At 43.7% G+C, this 23,000-nt stretch overlaps 1 protein-coding gene across 1 annotated transcript in view; it reads right to left on the bottom strand.

Annotated features, from left to right (window-relative positions):
- The window catches only part of ADAMTS16 (ADAM metallopeptidase with thrombospondin type 1 motif 16), a 154,976-nt gene extending 138,308 nt beyond the window's left edge, over nucleotides 1–16,668 (bottom strand). Inside the window, exons 1-3 of the mRNA XM_065874064.1 lie at nucleotides 16,609–16,668; nucleotides 16,417–16,522; nucleotides 9,685–10,010 (exon numbers count right to left, since the gene is read on the bottom strand). Coding sequence (XP_065730136.1) covers nucleotides 9,685–10,010; nucleotides 16,417–16,522; nucleotides 16,609–16,668 — 492 coding nt within the window. The remainder of the gene's footprint in view (nucleotides 1–9,684; nucleotides 10,011–16,416; nucleotides 16,523–16,608) is intronic.
- Nucleotides 16,669–23,000: the final 6,332 nt, after the last annotated feature.

Below are 23,000 nucleotides of genomic sequence, written 5' to 3'. Positions count from 1 at the left end.
ATATGTGCAATAGAGGACAAAGGATGAATGTTGTCATTAGACAAAGGAATCAAAATTAGTAAAAATGACACATACTTGGAATAAATGGGGACTGGAATATAGACAGAAGAGCAAATCCAAATAGTGGCTTCCAGTTGAGTTTTGAGGCTCAGGGAACCTAAGAGTAGGGGTGAGATTACTGAGGACGGCTGTCATCCAGAATGAGCAAAGAGAAGATCCACTGAGTGTAAAATTTCACTCTGATACAGAGCTTGGCCTCAGCCTACAGATGATGCTACTCCAATGTCTCCTTCAGGAGTGGTTTAGAGTAACCAAACTCACAGACACTGAACACACGCACATACGCACACACGAGCCTCTGAATGCCAGTTTATTCCTGTGTCATAAGTCATGAAATACCACTTCCAAGCCTACTGAGGAAATGCTGTGCTGCTTCTCCCTCCAGGAAAGCTACACATGGGACTTAATTTTAATCAAGGGAGGAAGAAGGGCAAGAATAGTCCATCATAGGGGAGGAATGTCTGCATTCATGGGTCTGACAGCTCTATCTCCTCACAGGAATAAACCTGTCACCAGGCCTGGTGAGGTCTATTTCTTGAGGTCTAACCCTTTCCCTAGTTAGGGCTGGGATGTCCCTACTATTTCAGCTTTTCGTTTCTCCTCCCTTCCACTCCTTCAGACCAGTGGCTGTGCAAATTATTTTTGCAAAGCACCAGAATTCCAGTTTCTCCATTAAAAAAATAATTTGTTCATTGAATACATTTTTATTGCAGGCTTTAATATGTGTCAGGCATTATTGAAAGTGCTGGGGACAAAGCAAGAAAAAGTCAGACATAAATCCCTGCTATACTCTCAATATTTAGCATAGATAGCCTGCTTGGTATTAGGAAACCATTCTCAGTTCTAAACTCCCGTTTTAAACTCTGCTTTGAGATACTGGGTCTGGAACTCTACAAATCTGATTTCAAAGAAGGTGGAAGAACTTGTTCCTGCCTGCCCCCTGTGGACTTGTGCACTTCCTATCTGCTCCTTATAGACTTCCTGCCTGGTATTTATGGACTTCCTGTCTGCACCCTGTGAACTTCCTGTCCTCACCCTGTGAACTTCCTGTTTGCCCCCGTGGACTTGTGGACTTCCTGTGTGCCCAACATGGACTTCCTGTCTACTTCCTGTTCCTGTCAGCCTGGCTTCATCCTGGCAGTGGCAGTTAATTCTAGTAACAACCGCTGACTGCAGTTTACAGGTTACTTAAAAAACCAGCAGCAAGTTGCCCCTCCCAGCCCTGGCACCAGTTGGCCAGCTCCTCCTACTCAGGGGTTTGAGCCCAGCTCCAAGCATTTAAATTTTAATACTCCCAACTTCTTCCCTCAGTCCCTCAGCTCCAGGTCCAGTAGCAGCTTCCTGCACTTGCTACCCTGTTATATCTGGGTATTTTCTTTTTCTTGTTTCAGTTCTTTAATACCTACTTAATGCATTGTATTAATTCTCTCTTTTCAATTAATTTGTGTAGTTTCTGTTTCCTAACTGGGCTATGATTAATACAGATATGATAGGGAAGGGGATAGGAAGTATGTGTGGAGGGGGAAGAGTAGGTGATTTTAGATGGGGGTGGATCAGGGAGGTCCTCGTGGTGAAAGTGATATTTAAGAAGAAAAATGTTACCTGTGTGTTAAGCAGATACAGTCAGACTGCTCTGGTTGAGCCTCAGGAAAGGCAGGACCGTGCTTTTAAGAGTCTGGTTTCATCTGGGCTCCTCTTGTACTCTCTCTGGCCTGGACTTTCTCTTAAACAGTCACTCTCGAAAATGTAGGTTTCAGTATCCTTGTCCTTTGGAAAATCCTAGACTTGAGTAATCCCCCAGAGGAATTGGCCACAGGAATCACATTCTTGCCCCTCGAAGGGGATCACATGGCTGTTCTCAGGCTAATCTTGGCCTTGGAGAAAATCCTGGTCATACTGGTTGTGGAGATAAACACCATTCCGATGACCCTCACAGCAAATATTTTATTGGCCATAGAGACTGTCCATACGAGAGCTGCCATACAGTGGAAACATGTGATTCCCAACAAAGGGCATCAGGAACACTAAACACTAACCAGAAGGAAGCCTGCCACTCTGTCCTTTTCCCACTGCCACCTGCCCCACACCTCCAGAGCAAGGACTCCCTTGCTTTATCTTTAAAATCTCTGGCACATAGTCCAACATTTAAAGTCTTCAACTGATCTCTCACTATAATGAAAAGTAATAGCATCCTGTTTGTTTCAGTGAAAATATCGCAGGACAGAGAACCTAAAGACATACATCCTTAGACCTTCCTAAACTCTACTTGACTTTGTAATATTGGCCAAGCCACTCCACCTCTTTGATTCTCAGGTTCATCACTTGAAAAATAAGGGAAATGGAACAAAACCATACATTTTATACTTAAATTTCTCTAATCATCTCATTTCTGTTTACAATTAATGGTAAGCTAATAGGAAAATCTGGTCATAACAAGTACAAAATATTATCTCATAAATGTTACTTTGATCTAGTTGTAATAATGAACTGTATTCCATTTTTTCAATTTAAAGAGTTATACTATATTTATTCTTAAGTAATTAGCAGAAATTCATGTAATGATTCAGTACTTTCAATTAGTTCCCCACACCCACCTTTTAAATTTCCTAATAATCAATAACTTTGGCGATACTTTATCCAAAAACCTTATTTTCTCTACCATTTTCCTGCATGTCTCCTAAGCCTGATGTATTTTCAACTGGTATGCCATCACTGGCCTCCTCAGACAGTGATACTTTTCTTTTAAAACTCATATTAGCCCTTCTAGCCATCTCCTGTGTTGCTTCTTCCTTTCTGCTCCTGTTTTATTTTCCTGGCTCAAGAACATTTTTCAAAGTCCATTGAAAACTTGGCAACATTTCAGACAGTTTCCAAGGATTTATTGGGTGCTTTAGGAAAACTCTCAATGACTAGAGTTTCCAGAGAATCCCTGGAGTTTTTATCTGGAAATAAAACCTAGTACAATTCAAACCAGGGCCACAAGTAAGTCTGCAACCAAATGAGGGAATTCTTAAACTGAACTGAGAACTGTGGCATTTACAAGTTTTCCAACACTATTGAAAGCAAGAGAATAATTAGATTTTAGGAGAAGTGATATGTATCCTTTGCATTAATGCCTTAACAATTACACAAGAGGAGCTAAAATTCAGGCAGATTTTGTGCCAAGGACAGATGATAGATTTGATGCTGTTCTTTATTTAATTTTTTTGGTAAAGTACTAATCCAAGTACAGAACGTGCATGAAATCCTTTAAGAAAATCTAATCCTGTTACATGTAACAGAAAATATTTCCAAAGAAACCTCATTTAAAGTATTGACAATGGGGGTTTTTAAAAATAGTTTGTCAGAAATCTTATTGATTAGACCACTTCTGAATAAACTGTGCTTCAAAAGACAATTTAGATTATTTGACATTAGTCACAGAAGGAAATCATATGAAATGAATTATAAAATGAATTTTATGTTTATTCATATCTCAAAATAGAGGTTGAGAAGATGTAGTATTTTTGGTTGTTAATTTGAAATACAATCATTCATTGCAAAAAAAAAGAGAACTAGGCTGTGTTAACAGGAACTTGGGGATACAAAGATGAATAAAACAGTGTCTCTTCAAGAACTCACAGTCTGGCATAAAAAAACAAACTTATAAATAAATGATTATGGAATGAATTCATGTTTTTTTTTAATATAAGGGCCTGATACATTACAAATGGGCCTACTAAGTTCAGAGAGGGCTTGATACTGAGGAAGGTGGTATTGAGGTGGAAACCAAATGCAAACATCGTTAGGCTTTAGAGAGTATTCAAGGATGATGCAATGGAAATCCACATAAATGATCTTGTAGGTCCCTATAGTGCAGCAATGACCTCATGATTAAGGGAAGCAAAATAGTATTGTGATTTAAAGTGTTGTTTCTGAAGTCAGTCAACTTAGGTCAAAATCCCACTCTTTCAAGAATTACCTAGGGAATCATCTGTAAAATGGGGATAATAAAATAGCTTTGGGCAGTGATTTGCAAAATATGTTAATAATAGCATTTAGCAGAGACTGACTTCCAGAATGGCAGTGTAAGGAATGTGGAAGATCCTCTCTCAAGTGAAACAACCATTTTCCTGCTGAAAATTGCACACACACACACACACACACACACACACACACACCCCATTTGAAGTCTCTGGAAATTGTCCTAAGGGCATAAATAGTGGAAAATCTTTTCTCGTATAGGTTATCACAGAATATTGTGTAGAGTTCCTTGTGCTATACAGTAGGTCCTTTTTGGTTATCTATCTTATATACAGTAGTGTGTGTGTGTTCATCCAAAGCTTCTGATTTATCCCTCCCATATTCCAATAAAAAAAGTGGAAAATCATCTATCTAATTAAATTTAGTAAATCTGTAAAAGAATGGTAAAATTTGGTGACATTTGAGCATGGTCACATGCTCACCTTTCCCCCTGCTCAATGTGACAGAGCTCTATTCTAGGTATATTCTAAAAAGACCAGGGCTCCCTATCCCGCCCAACACCCATTCTAGGGCTGTATTTTCAAGTCAGGAGAAACAAGGCACCAACATCTCTTATCCCCTCAGTTCTATATTGCAGAAGCTCTATTCTGGACAGGCATGGCCATAAGAACTGATTTCCCTTGTGCTAAACAGCCCCTGCTTATAAGATGGAAGCTCTACTCCAGGCTCAGCAGGTTGAGAATAATTGATCCTTGAACATCCCCAACCAGGAACATTTGTATGGTAGAAATTTCAAGCCAGGAAGCAAAAGCAGAGAAGACCAGGAGCTACTATTTCCACCCAGAGCTCCACTCATAGAGTAGGGGTGTCACTTTGGGAGGAGAAGCATACTACTAGTTCCAGCTCCAAAATGTGGCACACACATTTTTCCCAGGAAGAGAAGCAAGAAGCAAGCTCTAAGAACAAGAAGCTCACTTAAAATGAATGGTTATATTTGGAACAGAGTGTGTGAAAGTTCATGTCTAATGGTATTGTCAAAAATAATGGGTATCTTACTTGCAAGCAATTAAGAGAAGGTTGCAAAGCAACTATTATAAACATGTTCAAAGAACCAAAGGAAACTATATCAAAAGAATTAAAGCAAGGCCTCATAGCAGTATTTCATATAATACAGAATAAGAGAAATTATAAAAAGAACCAAATTGAAGTTGAAAAGTGCAATATCTGAAATGAAAAATTTACTGCAGAAGCTTAACAGTAGATTTGAACTGCCAGCAGAGAATCAGTGAGCTTGCAGATCAATCAATCAAGATTACACAATCTAAAGAGCACAGAGGAAAAAGAATGAAGAAAAATGAATGGAACCTCAGAGAAACCTGCTACATCATTAAGCACACCGACATATGAATAGTGGGAGTACCAAAGGAGAGGAGAGAGAGAAAGGAGCAGAAAAATATATTTGAAGAAACAATGGTCACGTACTTTTCAAATTGAGGAAAAATATTAATATGAACATTCAGGATGCTCATATAATCCCAAGAAGGATAAATTCAAAGATACTTACACCTATACACTTGACAGTAATAATGTTGAAAGACAATAACACATTGGAAACAGCAACAGGAAAACGATGCTTTAAGTATAACAAAACTACGAGATAAACAGCAGACTTCTTATCAGAAACAATGGAAACCAGAAGGCAGTAGGATGGTATATTCAAAGTGCTGAAGGAAAAACAAAACAAAACAAAACAACAACAACAAGAAAAATTGCCAACCAATAATCTCTACCTGGTAAACAAAAACCACAGTGAAATACCACTTTATGTCCATTAGGATGTCTATAAGAAACAAAGGTGGACAAGAACAAGTGTTGTCTGGAATGTGGAGAAACTGGAACCCTTATACATTGCTGGGTAGACATAAAATGGTGCAGCTACTGTGAAAAACAGTTTAGAATCTCCTAAAAGTTTAAGCTTAGAGTTTCCATAGGATCCACTAACTATACTTCTAGGTAAATACTCAAGAAAAATGAAAACTTATGTCTACACAAAAACTTGTATACAAATGTTCATAGCAACATTATTCACACAACCAAAGAAAATACAAACAATGTCTATCAATTGATAGGCATTAAAATAAAAAAAAAGTGGCATATGTATACAAAGGATTATTATTTACTAATAAAAATAATGAAATCTTTAAACATGTTACAACATGGGTGAACCTTAAACACACAGTATACTAAGTGAAAGAGGCTAGTCAAAAAAGACCACGTATCGTATGCTTCCATTTATCAGAAATGGCCAGATTAGGAAATCTATAAGCAAAGAAGACAGATTAATGGGTGCCTAGGACTGATGAGGGCTTGAGAGAAATGGGACGGACTGGACTGGGTTTTTTTTTTTTTTTTTTTGAGGTGATGTAAATGTCTCAGATTAGACTGTGGTGATGTTTGCAGAAGTCAGGGAATAGACTAAAAAAACACTGAATTATACATTTTCAAGGGGTGAAACTCTATGATATATAAATTATATCTTAATAAAGCTGTTAAAAAAAATAGTACCTATCTCTTAGAGTTATCATTAGGCTAAGTGAGATAACAAATGGGAAGCTATTAGGCAAGTATTTGGCAAATAACATTCAGTAACTTATTACTGTTCCCTCTGCTACTGTCATTGTCATCATTGTTTCTTACACTGTAAGACACCCAGTAATTCTATCCATTATTTAACAAGTACTGAAAAGCACCTGCTGTGTGACACACGTTTATGTGCTTGTGTTTGGTAATCAGAACAGATTTGTTATGTCATTTTGGTAGAGACATAAGTATAACAGATACTATTTTTTTTTATTAATCTTATTTAGCAAAATAAGAAATATCTTGAATCAATATACTTGGTGGCAATGTCAGAGTGACTCTAGAAGTCATTTTAGGGCTTACAGACCTTATTTAGTTTACTATACTTGGGCTTCACATACAAATATTAATCTCTGAACAGTCATGGATGGTGTTATCAAGGATTCCATGAGCTTGACGGGTCTCCATCATCTTCCCTGAGATGGCTTGTTACTCTTCCATTCATGAGCATCACATTCCAATCCTACAATAAGGATTTGTCTTGGACAATATTTCCTCCAGAAACCTACCCCGATGCTGCTGTCTCTCACCAAGATAGGGTGAGGCATCTTCATTTCAGTTCTCCTAGCACCCATATTTGTCCTTATTTCATCACTCTTCAGTAAAATTGCCTATTCCCTGCTTGTCTCATCAGACAATACACTCCTTGGATGCAACTTTGACAGGTTCCAGTGAGACACACTTCTGAAGCACATGACATTCATTATTCACAAGAGATGCAAAGTACAATGCTCATTTTAGTTTTGTCTTTCTTCTTTAAGAATATGTATTTACTAAGAATATGTATTTACTATAAATTAGAACCACACTCCTGACTCCCATCAGATAGCTGAGTCATCTAGAAACCAAATTAAAAAAATGCTTAACTGAGATCTACCTGGAACTTCAATTAGAACCTGAAAGGACCAAAATAACAAAAAAGGAACCGTCATCTAATGCAAAAGGTATGCTACTTTTCTTCATGTGTTAACAGATTTGAAAGAGGACAGATGGGGTAACGATCAATCAGGAAATAAGTAACAGACTTGGCAACTACTTGAGGGGCATTTCCATTCAATAACTTTATTATCTGGCTAAGAGAGAGGACTTCTTAATCCTCCCCTTTTCTTCTTTAGAATGCCTTTGATTTGTCCTATCATACGGCAAATGCCCCTGGATCTCACACTCATAAGTCTAATTGAGGTCATGTTTGTAGTGACCATCTACAGACAAAATATCACTTTAGTTGGAATTAATGTATTTGGAAGATGAATGGTGAAAGCACACAGCTTTCTATTGCATTCACCAAAATATTACATTCCAGTGTTTATTATCCAGAGGAGTCTTTTTCCTGTTCTTTTCACTTCTTTATCTTTCATGTAGTTGTCATTTACAACTTTCGCTGTTAACTCCCATTGAGTTCAAAGAGAGCCAGAAATTTCAAGCTGCTGTCAGCCAACTCTATTCATGGGACAGACTCCAGGGCATAGCTCAGCTGTCACGCCATCACTGGGAAGCCTTAGGCTCACAGAGACCAGGGGCATCCACGAGCCTGCACCCCTGCTGGGCTAATGGGAAGAAAGCACCTTGCTCAGTCTTCACAAATCCAAGAGTGCTCTGAAGGGCATGGCGCATCTCCTTACCACACAGATGGCTTCCATTTCTGGTCTGAGCAAGCCTTTGTTGAAGAAAGCCAAGGAAGAGATATCTCCCTTTAGTGCATTACATGAAGAATTCTAGCTCTTTCATTAAGAAAGATCTACTTTTGTTGAGACGGCATGGGAGAAATCAACCACACTGTCCTTATGCTTAACAAGTGTGCCAAATAACCACCACCCCACCCTTGACTATTCCCCATTGTATCCATTCTCAAAACAAAAGTCTTTCCAAAGAAAGTAGATATGAGCCCAGCCCAAACTGAATTCCCCCTAAAAAGCAGAATGTTAATATTTTTTAAAAAAATAACAGGACATAGCATTTCCACATATTTAGTATTTTAAGGAATTGGTTATGAATGTGCCTTCAGCATCCAGTATTCACATACATGTACACAAAATCCTTATGAGATGTAGAGTCTGAATTATCTCTTTTCAACGAGGGAAAGGAATAAGACAGGCTTAGATCATTTTCTGGAGATGTAACAAATGTTCAAAAATCTATTTGCCAAACCTTTAACATGATCAAGACCTTATTGTTTGGACCACACCTTTTTACTCTGCTACTTATGTCATGTCTCCCTCATCTGTGTCTGACTAATCAATTTGTGTCCAAGAATCTAAGCATCTACTAAGATTTCCTTCCCGAAAGTTATGGAAATATTCTAAGAAAAGTAAAAGGTAAGCCATTAAAGTTTCAGCTTAGGTCAGCCTGAGGGATTTAGATACCTTCTCAACTTGGCCAGATGCTCCTCACTCTAGGATCCAAGCAAAGGGGACCACCTGAAGCATCTAAGGATGTTTAATGTCTAAGTCAGATATTAAGAAAATGAAGAAAGCACTAATAGATTCTTTAGCCCCATAAGATCAGCACTGCCCTGACATGGATTCACCACTGTTTCTGAAATGAATGTTCTAATCTGTAAATATATTATCAACATCAGATGACAGAAATAAAGTGCTTTCAAGCACATCGCCAATCAGTTGACCTGTTGTTCTATTCAAGATGAAAACATTCCTTCAGTGCTAGTAAGTGACCAGCAAGTTAGAGTAGCCAGTAAGTCAGAGTAAAACCATCCCCAAAGAAGTCAAAGTCTTCAGACTTGTCCGTAAGTTCTCACGCACCGTTTCCAAACTGCAGTGCTCTGCCACAATCGTTGTAGACCAACGACAACAGAAGGCGGAACCCGGATGCTGTTTCCAAATTGGGGATAGGAAGCGCCCAGCATATCTTAGAAAGCATTGCTTGGCAATTTTCCTTCTGCTTTGAGAGAGCAAAGAAATCTGTACTGCAATAATGGGAGAAGGAGCCCAATCTTGTCACTTGCTCCCTTCCCTACATCCCTGCCCCCACGGCCTCACAACAGGCGGCAACAACAGTACTCACCAAACCTTGGCAGGTCGAAAGAGCCACTGAGGAACTTTTGTGGGATCGTAACGAGCCTTGATAAAAACAGAAATCCTCGGGTGGGAAAGTCTGCACCGACTTAGTGCCCCCCTTCCCCAAAGTCTGTACGAGAAATCCAGGCGCCACCAGCTTGCTGGAAGTTTTCAGATCCAGGTGGAAGTCGTGCCTGAAGCCTTTCAGCCGAAGGTGCAGAGAGTCAGCTCCGAGCTGGGCCAGCGCCCTTTTCCTCCTCTGGGGGTGCATGATTTCGTGGGACACGTAGTCTCCGTTGTGGTCAACCTCGTAGGGAGACACCAGGTCATACTCTGAAAGTGAGAGAGGGGGTGTGGCTGAGTAATTTCAGGATTCTGAAAAGGATCAGGAAGTCTTCGAATATCATTTACTACCGGATAGTGTTTTCACCCAGGAAAAAAGGATGGAGGAAGCGTCCACGACCACCCAGCCTCAAATCCGAACTACAGAAAGAATAAAATCGGAGTTAAAAGGCAAAATCTTAAAAGGGGCCTTTTGCAAAGTCACTGTTGTTCCTATAATGTGTTATTACCAAACCAGCAAATGCTATGACACTTCTAAGGAGAAACATATTACAGAGCAAATGAAACTAAGAATGGGCTTTTCAGATTACAGAGCAATTACTGTAGAGTAATTATAATGTCATTATTTTTATAGCTTTAAATATTCCTTTAGTCATATTGTCTTTTACCAACATCTTTAGTCTATTGATAAGAAAGTTTAGCTTAAAAATACTGATCATTTTTCAGAAAACAGTTAAAAATACAAATACGATGGACATTCTTTGGCATTTAATTTTTAAATAGTTAATTATTAAATCATTGAATTACAGCAGAAAAGGCAGAATGCAGGTATGGTAGATGCTCAGATGTGTCTTTTCTCCAAATGAAAACCACTGCTGAGCCTTTGGCCTGGCTTCTTGGCATTTCACACTTCAAGGTTGTTCAAAGACATGCACCACACTCTTCTTCCAATTCTAATTTGTATTATACCAGGTAAAAATGTATTCAAATAAACGATTTATTTTTAAAAAGTCAAGAAAATCCCAAGGAGCTAACAGATTTGGGGCACCCATATGATCTGCCAGGCTTCTGTCACAGACTGTCTTATAGTTTGGGGAGCATTTGTGTCATTCCCTTCTCTGTGCAAAGTATGGAGAAAACAACTGTAACTCCACCAGAATCCTGGGCGGTGGTCCTCACCTGCCTTTCTCGAATATCATAACTGTCTTCTCCAAAGAGGTGTCTTCCCTTCTAGCATCATGTATTTTTCATTGCTTTGACAGGGATTCTTCCTTTCATTCCCACCATTAACACATCATTTCTGCCATCCAGAGGTCAGGGAGAGGTTGTTTCTGGGAGGGCAGGACAGACGTGGACTAGAGACCTAGGGGTGGGCTTTATGCCAGAGGTAGGATCTTATTGCACTGCCATGTTCTAAACTTGAACCTGGACTTTTAGATCATGCGAAGGTAGATTTGTCAAAGCAGAGGCTACAAAATATTTTAGTTAACAATCTCTTAGCTTGGCTTCTACCTTTCAAATATTTAAACATATCTTGTGAGTGTCTCCATCTGCATGCCAGCGATGGACCTTTGGAGAGGGCCGGCTTCCTAGCCTGCATTTTGTCTAAACACCAGAAAATAACAGAATAGGATGTCAGGCTTTCTCCAAGCTTCCTCTGAGCTGTCTTTGAAATGGATGTCAGACCCAAGCCCCAGAGGGCTAGCCCTACACTGAGGTGGAAAGTCCCTAACGATCCAAAATGCAACTTCCTCTTACGTGTATGACAAGACCTGATTCTCATATTCTCATCATGATTCTAACATCCTAAGAAATTATATATATTCCCCTTTTATTGCCAATATATGCTTTTGGGAGACTCTTCTGTTAGATACTTAATAACCGGGCCTTTAGCATGAATTGGACATGCTTCTTGGAGCTATGAGATAAAATAAAACAGCGTCCTACAGAAGTGCTATTTGGTCATAAGTGAACTGTCCTCAGGTAAATTATTTTTTTCTGGAAAAAGTAAGTTTTCTTCACAACCAGAACTCTTTTGGTATAGGTACTTGCCCACATGTCCCTGGGCTATCCTGGCAGGTATTTGAAAGGTAACACTGGAACAGAGAGGGTGGCAGCCAAGGTATGGTCCTAAAAGGCATGTGTTTGGCTTTGGGAGAGACAGAGAAAGCCAGGGATGGAAAGGCACCGTCCAGAGTCCCCTGGGCTGAGGCCCACGGCAAGGTGAGAGTCAGAGGCCCGGCTGCCAACCCATCAGGCGGCAGGATAACCAAAAGCTTAGCGATGGCCTGCTTGAGCCCAGGCTTCCTGTTTCCTCAGGTCAAAGGGCCCCTCCTGGGCCCACAGGCCTGCCCCACATGCCCAGTGCAGGTACCTAGTGAGCTGTGGCCCATGCAGATTAGACAGGAAGCAGGTTCTGGCTGGCAACTCGACAACCAGCCTTGGAAATACATGTCAAAGTGGGGCACTCGTGTCTGCCAAGGCAAAATACACTGGGATCACTTCATACTTTACTTAGGACAATGAGAAAGTAAAATAAATTTGCTTAAATTCTATGCAATGATAAAAAAAAACATAGGGGGAAACAAATTAGGAATGAATGTGCCTGGTGCAAGTATGTGATCACAGTCTGTTCCCAGCTACTCCTAAAAAAAAGTGAAAAGCACTTGCTCATTTAGTTTGCATTTTTCCAAACCACCTTCCTCATCCCCGGCCTTCCGGACTCGGGGGAAAAGCTGGTGTGACGTGGTCGTGTTAATAACTTTCTTCTTGACCTGCGGGCTCTCAGGGAGTGTCTGCACCTCACACTAGCCTGTTTCCATCCCAACAGAGGCCGTGGAATGAGGACAAAGCAGGTGGACTGTTCCAAACACTGGCTAGTGAGCAGATTTATTGCACATAAAAAGATGATTACCATTAAAAGGCCATTTTTATGACCTTTACTTTGGAGGGCATACACTCTTTATCTTTTATTGGTAGGGAGACATATAATATCTATTTTTCAAAATGACAACTTTTAAGCCTGTTGTACAGAAACGCACGTGTTGTGCTGGTACATTTTTCACAACCAGCTACGGGTGGGGGTCATGGGGTAGCCTAGTTGAAGGCACTTGCCAGTTTCCCTGGTATAAAGACTCCCACCATGGCTAATTTCAATGACCATGTGACCTCACTGAACACGGAGTTTAGAGGTTTGCATGGTAGCACACCATTATAAAGTATTTCCACCATACAGAGGCAATACAGACGAAGAACCTCAAGAGGAGACGTAACCTCAAAACTTAAAGAATTGTGAAGTGATGAGTTTTCAGAGTTTTAATCTTGCTTTTAATATTATTTATTTCACCCAAGTTTACCTATTTTGATTTTCAGCACACCAGCTCACAAAATTTCTGACAAGGTAATGATCAGTTCTGGAGAACTGCCCTGAGCCTGCCCAGAACACCAGCTCCAACCGCTGCAAAGCCACTTCTTGTAACCAGTTACGATCCCTTCTGAGAGTGAGGGTGCACATGGGTGAAAATTTAGTCCAGTGGTTCTCAGCGGGAGTGCTACCCCACACCCCTGCCCACAGGAGACACTTGGGATGTCTGGAGACATTTTGGTTTTCACGAAAGGGCAGGGGATAGTGGTGCTTTGGGAATGTAGTGGGTGAATCCAGGGAGGCTGTTACACATTCTTCCATGCACAGAACAGGTTCCCATAACAAAAGGTCAAGAGTGCCAAGGCAGAGAAACCCTGATTTCATCAAAGAGCAGTCCTTAGTGCAGATATGCACTGTTGGTTATGTATAAATAAATGTGAAAAGGGTCATAGCTAAAGAATTCTATGAATGAACAAAGTAAGCATAGCTTCTCCCCATGCAGAAGGCAATAGATCATTGCTATAAAATGACAATTTTAAACTAACTCTTGAGCTTATGTTTTAAGATTGTAATCCCCCAAACTACTGGCTTGTGATTTCAAGAATAAAGAATTTAGTGAGATTCCTGATCCTTGAGAATCCCTGAAACAAGACCTCGGTCCTACACAGGTTTTTCTAAGGAGGAGAGATTCACACATGGCTGCTTCAGTCAGCACCCTGATCTACTTCATTTCAAAAGGTGTTTTGACCACAGCATCAAGTCTAGGAAGACTCCAGCTCCAAACTGAGGGCATGAGGTGTGGAGCACCTGTGAGCATGCTAGGTCTGCTGGTACCAGCTGCGGAGAACAGATTTTGCACATCAAGTCCTAACTCTGTGTTCAATGGCTTCACATCCACAGCTTGAAATCAGCCATGGTGGGAGTATTTACCCCATGGGAACCAGCAAATGTTACAAAATCAGAGGCCTGGAGAATCTGTTGTTAAACATTTACTAGCAGATCCCTGGGCCAAACTGCCCCATCTCAAGTCACGTGAACGTGTGAATATAAATCAGTATATACTTTAGATTCACACACACAAACACAGATCTCTCATGTCCAATGAAACAAAGTTCTAAAGAACTTCTGACTCTTGACCTGGAAGCTTAATTCACTCTAGATTTTTAAAAGTTAACAAACTCGTGCTATGTGTTTGCTCTTAACAAGACCCACTATTATTATGACAAAGGTAAATTTGTGGGGAAAGCATTCGAGGCTCCTATTAGGGAAAAGCTATGTTGAATCCACCAAAATGAAATGGGTGTACTGAAGGTCTGAAAATAGAATTGACCTCAATGAAGTTATCTATTGTTGCCTCACAGAATACATGGAGTTCCCTATCTTATTGCATAATTACTCCAGACTCCCAGGAACATTGGCAATATAGGTTGAAATATGTGTTAAACAAACTTTATGGCCAAAGAGTTATTTCAAAGGCACCTTTGTGTTGTGAAGGGATACCCAGACATGCAACAGTAAACTAACCACAGCATCACACAAAGTCTATTCCACATCTGCTACCCTAGGTCAAAAGAGGTAACACTGCTAAGCATAAAGAGTCTTTGTCTGGTCGTGTGAAAGCTTTCCACTGAAACCCACTCTCTCAACTTAGCCTTTTGTAATTAAAGACCTAAAACACCTGCACCGTGAGGGATGAGGGAGTGGTGTGTCCACTAGGCGAGAACCTCAATGATGATGGCTCCCACCTTCCCCCTGAGGTTCTGACCAAGCGAGCTAAGTGGTTGTCATGGGAACGCTGGGCTTGTGACACCAGCTGAGGTGCCAGGTGATTACAGCCACATGCCAGCCAGGCTGGGGTCCAGCTTGCAGGACGCTCCTCCCTAGGAGAAGGGCACCCTCGGGCAGGAAGTCTTGGCTTCTCCTCCTGGAAGTGGTTCTCTATCTCTAATGCTCTTACCTCACAGAAAACCCCATAACTACTAGAAAACACTCTGAAAATTCTCCTGAGACCTTCAGGAATTTTCATGATTTTAGAAAACTAGAATTTTCACAAAAAAAATTTTTTAAGTGGAAGAAGACAGCTAACTACAATATAAATAACTACATACTAGAATGAGTCGTAAGAGAAACATTAAAGAAGACAAGGGCAAGACCAAGGAAGTGAGCTTTAAATAGATAACTTTCTCTTGCAAATACATAGTGACAAGTAATTTTTAAACGTTTTCTATTATTTACATCTAGCGCCCTCTGGTGGTCGCGGAAAAGTTCCTATGTTCCCGCGTTCATCGGATTGATCGCTATTGATAGACTCGTCGTACAGCCCTCGGGAGGAGAGAATTTCAATAATTAATGCATATATTAAATGATTGTCTTTATGGAATTTTATCAATATGAAGAAACTACACTCAGAAATTCTTGATTATTAACTCAAATTTTCTAGGTTTTCTGAAAATAGGTTGGGATAATAAAACCTAGCTCTTCCTCTGTAAGTCACTAATAACATTTGAGATGGCAATGCATTGTTGGAATTGATGCAAAGTACTCATATTTAGCAACTGCCAGTGGACTGGGTTCAGATTAAAAACCCGGTAGCTACCGACATTCCACACCTGCTTTCCGGTTTACCCAAAAGCAGTTCAGAACAGAGAGGTCCATCCCCTGAGGCATGAAATGATAAATGCCGCTTGTGAGCAGTGAAAGGAAAAACACACACTGCAGAAAGATCAGACTTGTTTTTTGGCAAATCATGACACAGGACTTGGACATTGCTTGTGACGTCACAAAACGCTAATTACCCATTCTGCCAACTCTTGAAGACCTCCCTTTTGAAACTAAGGTGAGAAATACTGAGCAAAATGACTGTCTTTTTGTCCCGTGCTCTGACAGTGAAGGATGTTCATTTTAAAAGGCCAGAGGGGTGACAGGAGGGGGAGGGGACGAGGGGATGGAGAAAGGCATAATAAGCTCTTTATAATTGCTGTGTATACATTAATACAACTCCTAGATTATTTCCTCCTTCTTTAATTGTGTGTGTGTGTGTGTGTTTGTTTTTTAAATAAATACATTCCCTTGCTTTCTTCCCTAATGTTTATGGTAATAACGCTGGTAAGCCATTTCTGTTTTACAGGGAAACAATATAAATATTGGTGAAAGTTGACTCAGAGGCGCTCGCTCTTACGGTTGGAAAGAAGCACGACAGCACCTTACAGAGAATTCCCAGAGTTATGAACATTTGCAAAGCCTGGTAAACTAGCCTTAGAGGGTTTGCAAGCTGCTGCACTGCAAGGATTCGAACCCCCCTCCAGCACTTACCGCCCTTTTCCACCCAGCCCGGCCACTCCGCGGGGCCAGGAGGACGCCGGACGCTCGGGCTCCCCGGCGAGGCCGCTGTGGGTCCCACGGCGCACGCAGGTGCCTGCTGGAAAACAGCGGCGACACCTCGGTGAGACGGGGGCTGCGCGAGGGGAGCTTCGGGGGACCCTGCCCCCGCAGTCGGGGACTCACCTGCACACCCACCTGCGCCAGTAGCAGCAGGCAGAGCGCCGCGCAGCCGGGGGCCAGCATGGCCGGGCTGCCCCGCGCGCCCTGCGCCTGCAGCCGGCGCTGCGCCCCCGCGGGGAGGACGCACGGCTCCATCCAGGGGCGCTCGCAGGGGCCCGGGGCCGCGGATGCTACCCAGCCCCGCGACCGTGCAAGTGGGCACCGAGGACCAGCCCGACCGGCGCGCAGGACGATGCCCGCAGTCACTGCGCCGCCCGCGCCGGGGTTATTACTGCGGCTCCGCGCCGCGCTGGGGGCGGAGTGGCGGCCGCGGCGGCGGGGCGGTGGCGGAGAACCCGCCCGCACCGTGGGAGAGCGGGGGAGGGGGAGGGCGAGGGCAGGGGAGGGGAGGGCGACGAAGCGAGGGGAGAAAGGAGGGGGGCGACAGAGACGCGAGAGAGGGCGGCGGGGTGAGGCGCGAGGGGAGGAGGACCGGGGAGAACCCGGGCGTTCGCTGGCCCGCGGTCGGCACCTTGCCGTCCGTCCCGGGGGCACGCGGGTGGAGAGGGGACCGCGAGCGCGGGGCGGCGGCGTCAGCAGGTCGGGCCACCCGCTCTGTTCTCCGGACCTGCAGTCCACGCACGGCTGCACTGGCTGGCACCTCGCCGCGCTGCGCCCCGATCCCCACTCCCGAGGGCCGGAGCGGCGCATCCAATGGCCGGACACCTGCCGCCCGCCGGAATGCGGCAGAACGGCGCCTGGGTCCCGCTGGGTCCGCCCTCCCGCCCCGTGGGGAGATCAGCTGCGAAGCAGGGGTGCCCGGACTTCCTTAGGGATGCGCAGATCTGAGTATACACGAATGTGCTTTTCTCTCGAGTCTGTGAAGTGATGGGAGACGAGGGGGGTCGAGGAAGCTTCGTCCTCCTGGGATGTAGCTGCGCTCCTGGCCCTGGGGTCTGGGCAGCAGCTGACTGGCCTGTGCCGGGGCTTCTGGGGGCCTAGGTGTAGCCATCGATCGCGGAGGCTTTGCGGTCGCCGGCTGGTCCCGGCCCAGGTCGGGGACTGCGCCGTTGTGCTACTAGCTCCAGGAGTCTGAGGGCGCAGCAGAGGCGCGTCCACCGGCCCGGCTACAAGCCCAGCTCGTGTTCTACACCTGTTGACAGCATGTGTGTGTGAACGCACGTGCACGCGTTCCAGTGTGAGCACGCGCGACACGAGCTGGGTGTAGGCGAATGCGCATCAGTGTCGGCTTGCACGTCCCCCCCCCCGTGCATGTGTGTGCGCTGGAGCTTGAGTGCACACGTGTGCCAGTGCGTGTTCTCAGGCACGTGTCCCGCCTGAGACCACTCTGCTCCACTGACTGTTCCTGGCCTCCTTGACCTCTTCCCTCCTGCAGGTCCGAGGAGTCTGGGCTCCTGCTTCATGGTTCCAGAGTCCTTCCTATTCAGTTTAGCCCAGCTTGGCCGGTTTTGCACATTTTGTAAAGGATGGAGAGGAAACTGGTGGCAGCGGTCTCAGGCCTCCTTTGCCCAGCTCGCCCTGAGCCTGTAGGTGCTGCTTGCTTCTGGCAGCCCTGCAGCGCCAGGCAGCCTGGGCAGGGACAGTGAGACCCTCTGGCTGCGCAGGGCCTTCTGCTCCATCTCTCTGTCATATTTGTTGCCTTGAAAACACTCTTCAAAAGTGGGAGAAATTTTTCCATAAAGGCTTGCCTGGGGGTGTGTGTGGCCTTAGAACCCCCTCCCTGCTCCACACACACAGGCACACAGCTCCTGATTAGTGTCTGCCAGACTGGAGGCTGGCAAAGGTTCTGCAGTAGGCAGAGGGTCCTTGTGTCCTGAGTTCAGGGCGTTGCATGCTTGGTAAACGAGGGTCTCTAATTATCGCTGATTGTGTTGAATGTGGCCTGCAAGGGGATCAGATTTTCCAACTCTTACCTACGATCACATGAGGACACCCAGGGGCTCTCTTTTTATAAGTTCAACAGATGAAATGAAAGAAGGATAGCTGGTATAAAAGGGTTCACTTTTAGGAATGTTTTTCCCTTTTTGAATACAACCAAAATGAATCTTTCCATTGTGAAGAAAGAAACAATATCCTTTACAGGGATGAACGTTTTCCAGTTTTTTAGCTGTTCACTGAATTCAGTGCTCTGAGTGACTCAGATAGAGGGCAAACTCCAGCCCCGGGGCCAGGTTGGGGGCTGAGGTGAAGGAAACTGGTGGACAAGGTATATAAAGGCCATAGAACACGTGGAACCCATTTGTGATTTATAATAAGATGTATATATTTGGTCTTCCTCCAATTTCTGGCACAGAGCTCTCCAAACTTGGAATTTCCTGAGTGCAGAGAGCAATAAAGGTGTATTTTGTTATGTTAATGAGCTGACTTTGCACCAAAATTGAGACCAGTTGCCAAGGGACTCAACCGTGTTATTAGAGGGTTGGAACTTTCATTCCCATCCCCTGACCTCCAGGTAGGGAAGAGGGGCTGGAGGTTGAACCAGTTGGAGGTTGATCAATGATTTAACCAAGCAGGCCTATGTAATGAAACCTCCATAAAAAACCTAAAAGGACCAGACTCAGAGCTTCCGGGTTGGTGAACAGGTGGAGTTTAGGGGAGAGTGGTGCCTGGAGAGGGCATGGAAACCCCACACCCTTCCCCATACCTGCCCTAAGTATCTGTTTCATATGGCTGTTCCTGAGTTATATCCTTCTGTAATAAGTAATCTGGTAAGTAAAATGTTTCCCTGAGTTCTGTGAGCCAGTCTATCAAATGAATGTAACCCAAGGAGGGGGTTGTAGGACTCTCCCATCTATTGCTGGTGGCTTATAGGCACAGGTGACAACCTGGACTTGCCCTCGGCTTCCCAGGTGAGTGGGGTAAGAGCACCGTTCCCTGACCCATGGGAGGTCAGACTGGGCCAGGCCCCATAACGCTTTCCCAAAAAGTGGTTGACAGGCTTAAAAGTGGAAAGAATACCTCTACAGTGTGAAAAATAGCATATTAAGAAACAAAAAAAGGAAATTTTTGATGCAAGAAAATTTGAATTCCTAAAGGGAAAGGTTAGGACAGGGCAATGTGTCTTATGGATTATGTGAAACTTAGAACTTGCCATGAAGCCTGACTTAGTACAACTTTAGGAATCAAGCCATCCTGGAAGAATGCTCTTCCGAAATTGTTGGCTAGGCATAACACAGCCCCTGTGTTTCCTTGACATCCCATATGGTCCTGGCTGAACCTGAGCCACTCAGCTCCCAGGGCCAACAGGGTTACACGCCCTCAATCTGTGGGCCCAGATGCCTCAGACCTAACCAGACAGCAATCAGCTCACTGATTCTGATGCTGGTTCTGTTCCTGGCTACACTCTAGAACCTGGGTTCCTCCACGTTGAGACTTGACTTTTCTTAGGAAAAGGAAGAAAGGAAAATTGGGAACCAAGGAGGACAAACAATACTGGATTCCTGAATTCAAAATGTGGCTTTTGTAAGCTCTTTCCCGTTAAACACATAGAAATTTATCTCAAATAATAATAATACTTTCTATCATTATATAAAATATAATCACTTAGTATTAAAATAATATGATAGATGTATTAGAATCATTAGTATTCATTAACTGTTTGTTATTACTATTGTTGGTAATTGACACCCCCTCCTGCAGTGAGACCCCTGATTCCCCCCAGTGCTGAAGCTGTTCGTAAGGTAACCAGTGCCAGAAGATCCATCACTTGGAAACCTTGATTAATAAGACTCGGCATTTGTTCCCTTGTGTCGTCTGGTCCAGAATTACACTGGCTTCTGCTAAACATATTTGCTTCTAATGATTCCACAGGGAAAATCAGTGTTGAAGGTGGGTATATCTGCTAGCTATCCCTGCACAAGAAAACACCCCATAACTTGAAATGAGAACCATTTCTTTTTGTTCAAGGACTATATGCTGGTTGGTTACCTGGTGGTGCAGACCAGGCTTGCTGATCTTGGCTGGGTTTGCTCATGAGTGCTGAGTGAATTGTGGATCAGGCATACACACAGGGAGGATGCCATGTGAACATGGAAGGCAAGGATTGGGTGATACCTTTACATGCCAAGGAATGCCAAAGATGGCTAGAAAACCACCAGAAGCCAGGGGAAAGATCATGGAATGTAATCTCCCTCACAGTCTCAGAAGGAACCAACCCTGTGGACACCTAGATCTGGGACTGCAGGCCTGATAACCATGAGACAATATGTTTCTGCTGTTTAAGCTGCCCAGTCTGTGTGCTTTGTAATAGCAGCCCCAGAACTAGTACAATCAGTAAGTTCTCTATGGACCAGGAAGGAATGTCAAGTTGAAATTCTAACATGAGCATCCAGGCGTGGCCCTCTTTCCATCGCAAGATCCAAGTAACAAGATAACAACTGAATCCAGCAGCTGGAGGAGCTCAAAGAATCCCACCAGGGACCTTTCAGCCGAGGGTCCGGGACAGTGGGCGAGGCACAGGTGGACATCTTTGAGCTCGTGGGGGAGATAGTTCTCAGTTGCCCTGTGCCACCTTGGGGAGGGGACCTGATTGCCACTGTCCTCCTTGTGCACCCAGGAGACCTATGAACACAGAGGTTTAGCCCCTCATCAAGGGAAGACTTTCCATCTCATGCCACCTGGAACAAGCCTGCTGCTCTCCCCATCACCTGCAGTGTTCCCCACCCAGTGGACTTCTCTGTGGAGGCCCATGGAACCCTGGCCCTGCGAAGGCTCATAGGGCAGTGGTCCTCCATCTGCTCTGCCTACAGAATCTCTAGAGGCTGCAGACCTCGATTCCCAGGCCCCACCACCAGGGAAGTATCATGGGTGTGTGGTGGTGACTGGACATCTGTGTTTGTAAAATCTTCCCAGAGGATTCTGTAAGCAACCCAGACTGAGATGGAGCGAGGGTGGTGGATCTCACCACCTGCTCCCTAGGGAGGGGGTATGGGAGGGCGACAGCTGGGGTAGTCCCGAGTGTTCATCAGAGGGAGATGCCTGTGTGGCTAGGGTGTGTCCAGTCTCTGGGATAGCTTGCTGCCATGGAAGTGATCCCACCTAGAAATGTTTTATATGTGTGTGTGAGCCAGAGTGGGTGTGCACACGTCTGTGAGTGTAATGATAGTCTGGTTTGAGCGTGCGTGCGTGTGTGTATGTTCATCCATCCACCTATCATTTAAAGTAAGTTATCAAGTAATGTGTATATTGTTATTTGATACCTTTAATTCTAAGAAAAATTCTAGAGAGAAAGAAAATGGGTGGGTTGTAGCTCTTTGGGAAGCAGAGGCACTGGGGAGGAAGGGGGCCTGCTTACCTGAGTAGTGGGTTTCAGTTCCAGGCCAGTGCATGACTCATTCAAACAATCCAATTACGATCCCCCTTGGGACCCGGGGACAGCCCACCCTGTGGATACTATGACACCTGCCTCCCCACAGCCCTGATTGTCGATTCTGTTCCTGATGGGGCCCCACGTGGTGTGTGGTGTCCTCCTCCCAGGGCTGTGAGTAGGAATGGCTGATAAATGCTGCCCATCTCACCTGCCCAGGCTGGGCGTCCTGTGTCTGGCTGTCCTGTAACCCTGGGGCAGGAGTCCCTCCCTCAGGGATGGAGCGAAGCGGAGGTGAGGAAATGCACATGTGCAGACCTCCTTTTCAGGTTTAGTGTTTGGTCTTTGGCAACTTCGTAAAATTAACCAGAAAAATTTCCAAATGAGCATTTCAAGTAAATAGCAATTATCCATGCCTCCAAGATCTGAAAATACACACTTATAAAATTATTGGGGTCTGATTTATGTTCTGGAGGGAACTTTTGCCTAATTATTAAATGTGTTTTATTGTTCATGGACTATTCTGTTTTCCTCCTACTTCTTGAAGCAATTTTTCAATTTATGTGTTCCTAGAAAATAGTTAACTTCATCAAGATTTTCAATCATTTTAGAATAGCTTCTTTTGCCCCTTCCTGTTATAATTAGCCACTCATTACTCATGATTAGTTGTGAATAGTTATCTACTTGCTGAGAATCCATCATGGAGCTTCTTTCTTCACTGAACTTATAACTCAGGGAAAAGACAAACTTTGAACTAGTACTTTCAAGAGAGGTTGCATTTTATGAAGAAGTAAAAGAGGCTGTGTGAATGATGATGTTACCTCTTATTTTTCTGTAATTTTAGGCTTGAGATATCTTTTAGGGGTACATCTATTAATGTGGGCTTCTTTGGAATGATTTTGCCAACACATCATTATACTGTTAAGGTAGATATATTGGTTTTTCCTATCTAAGCTTGTAGGTTAAATTCCCCCCAAGTTTTGATCAGTAGACTTTTTATTCTTATCTGCATTTCCTCAGTTGTGAAATCCATTTTTCCCAATTTCATGCTTCTTAAATTGGGATTGTGTCTTATCACCTCAACATATAT

Source organism: Phocoena phocoena, chromosome 3, assembly GCF_963924675.1.
Source record: "Phocoena phocoena chromosome 3, mPhoPho1.1, whole genome shotgun sequence".
In the NCBI taxonomy this organism is placed as follows: domain Eukaryota; kingdom Metazoa; phylum Chordata; class Mammalia; order Artiodactyla; family Phocoenidae; genus Phocoena; species Phocoena phocoena.
This window is presented reverse-complemented; position numbering and strand designations above follow the sequence as displayed.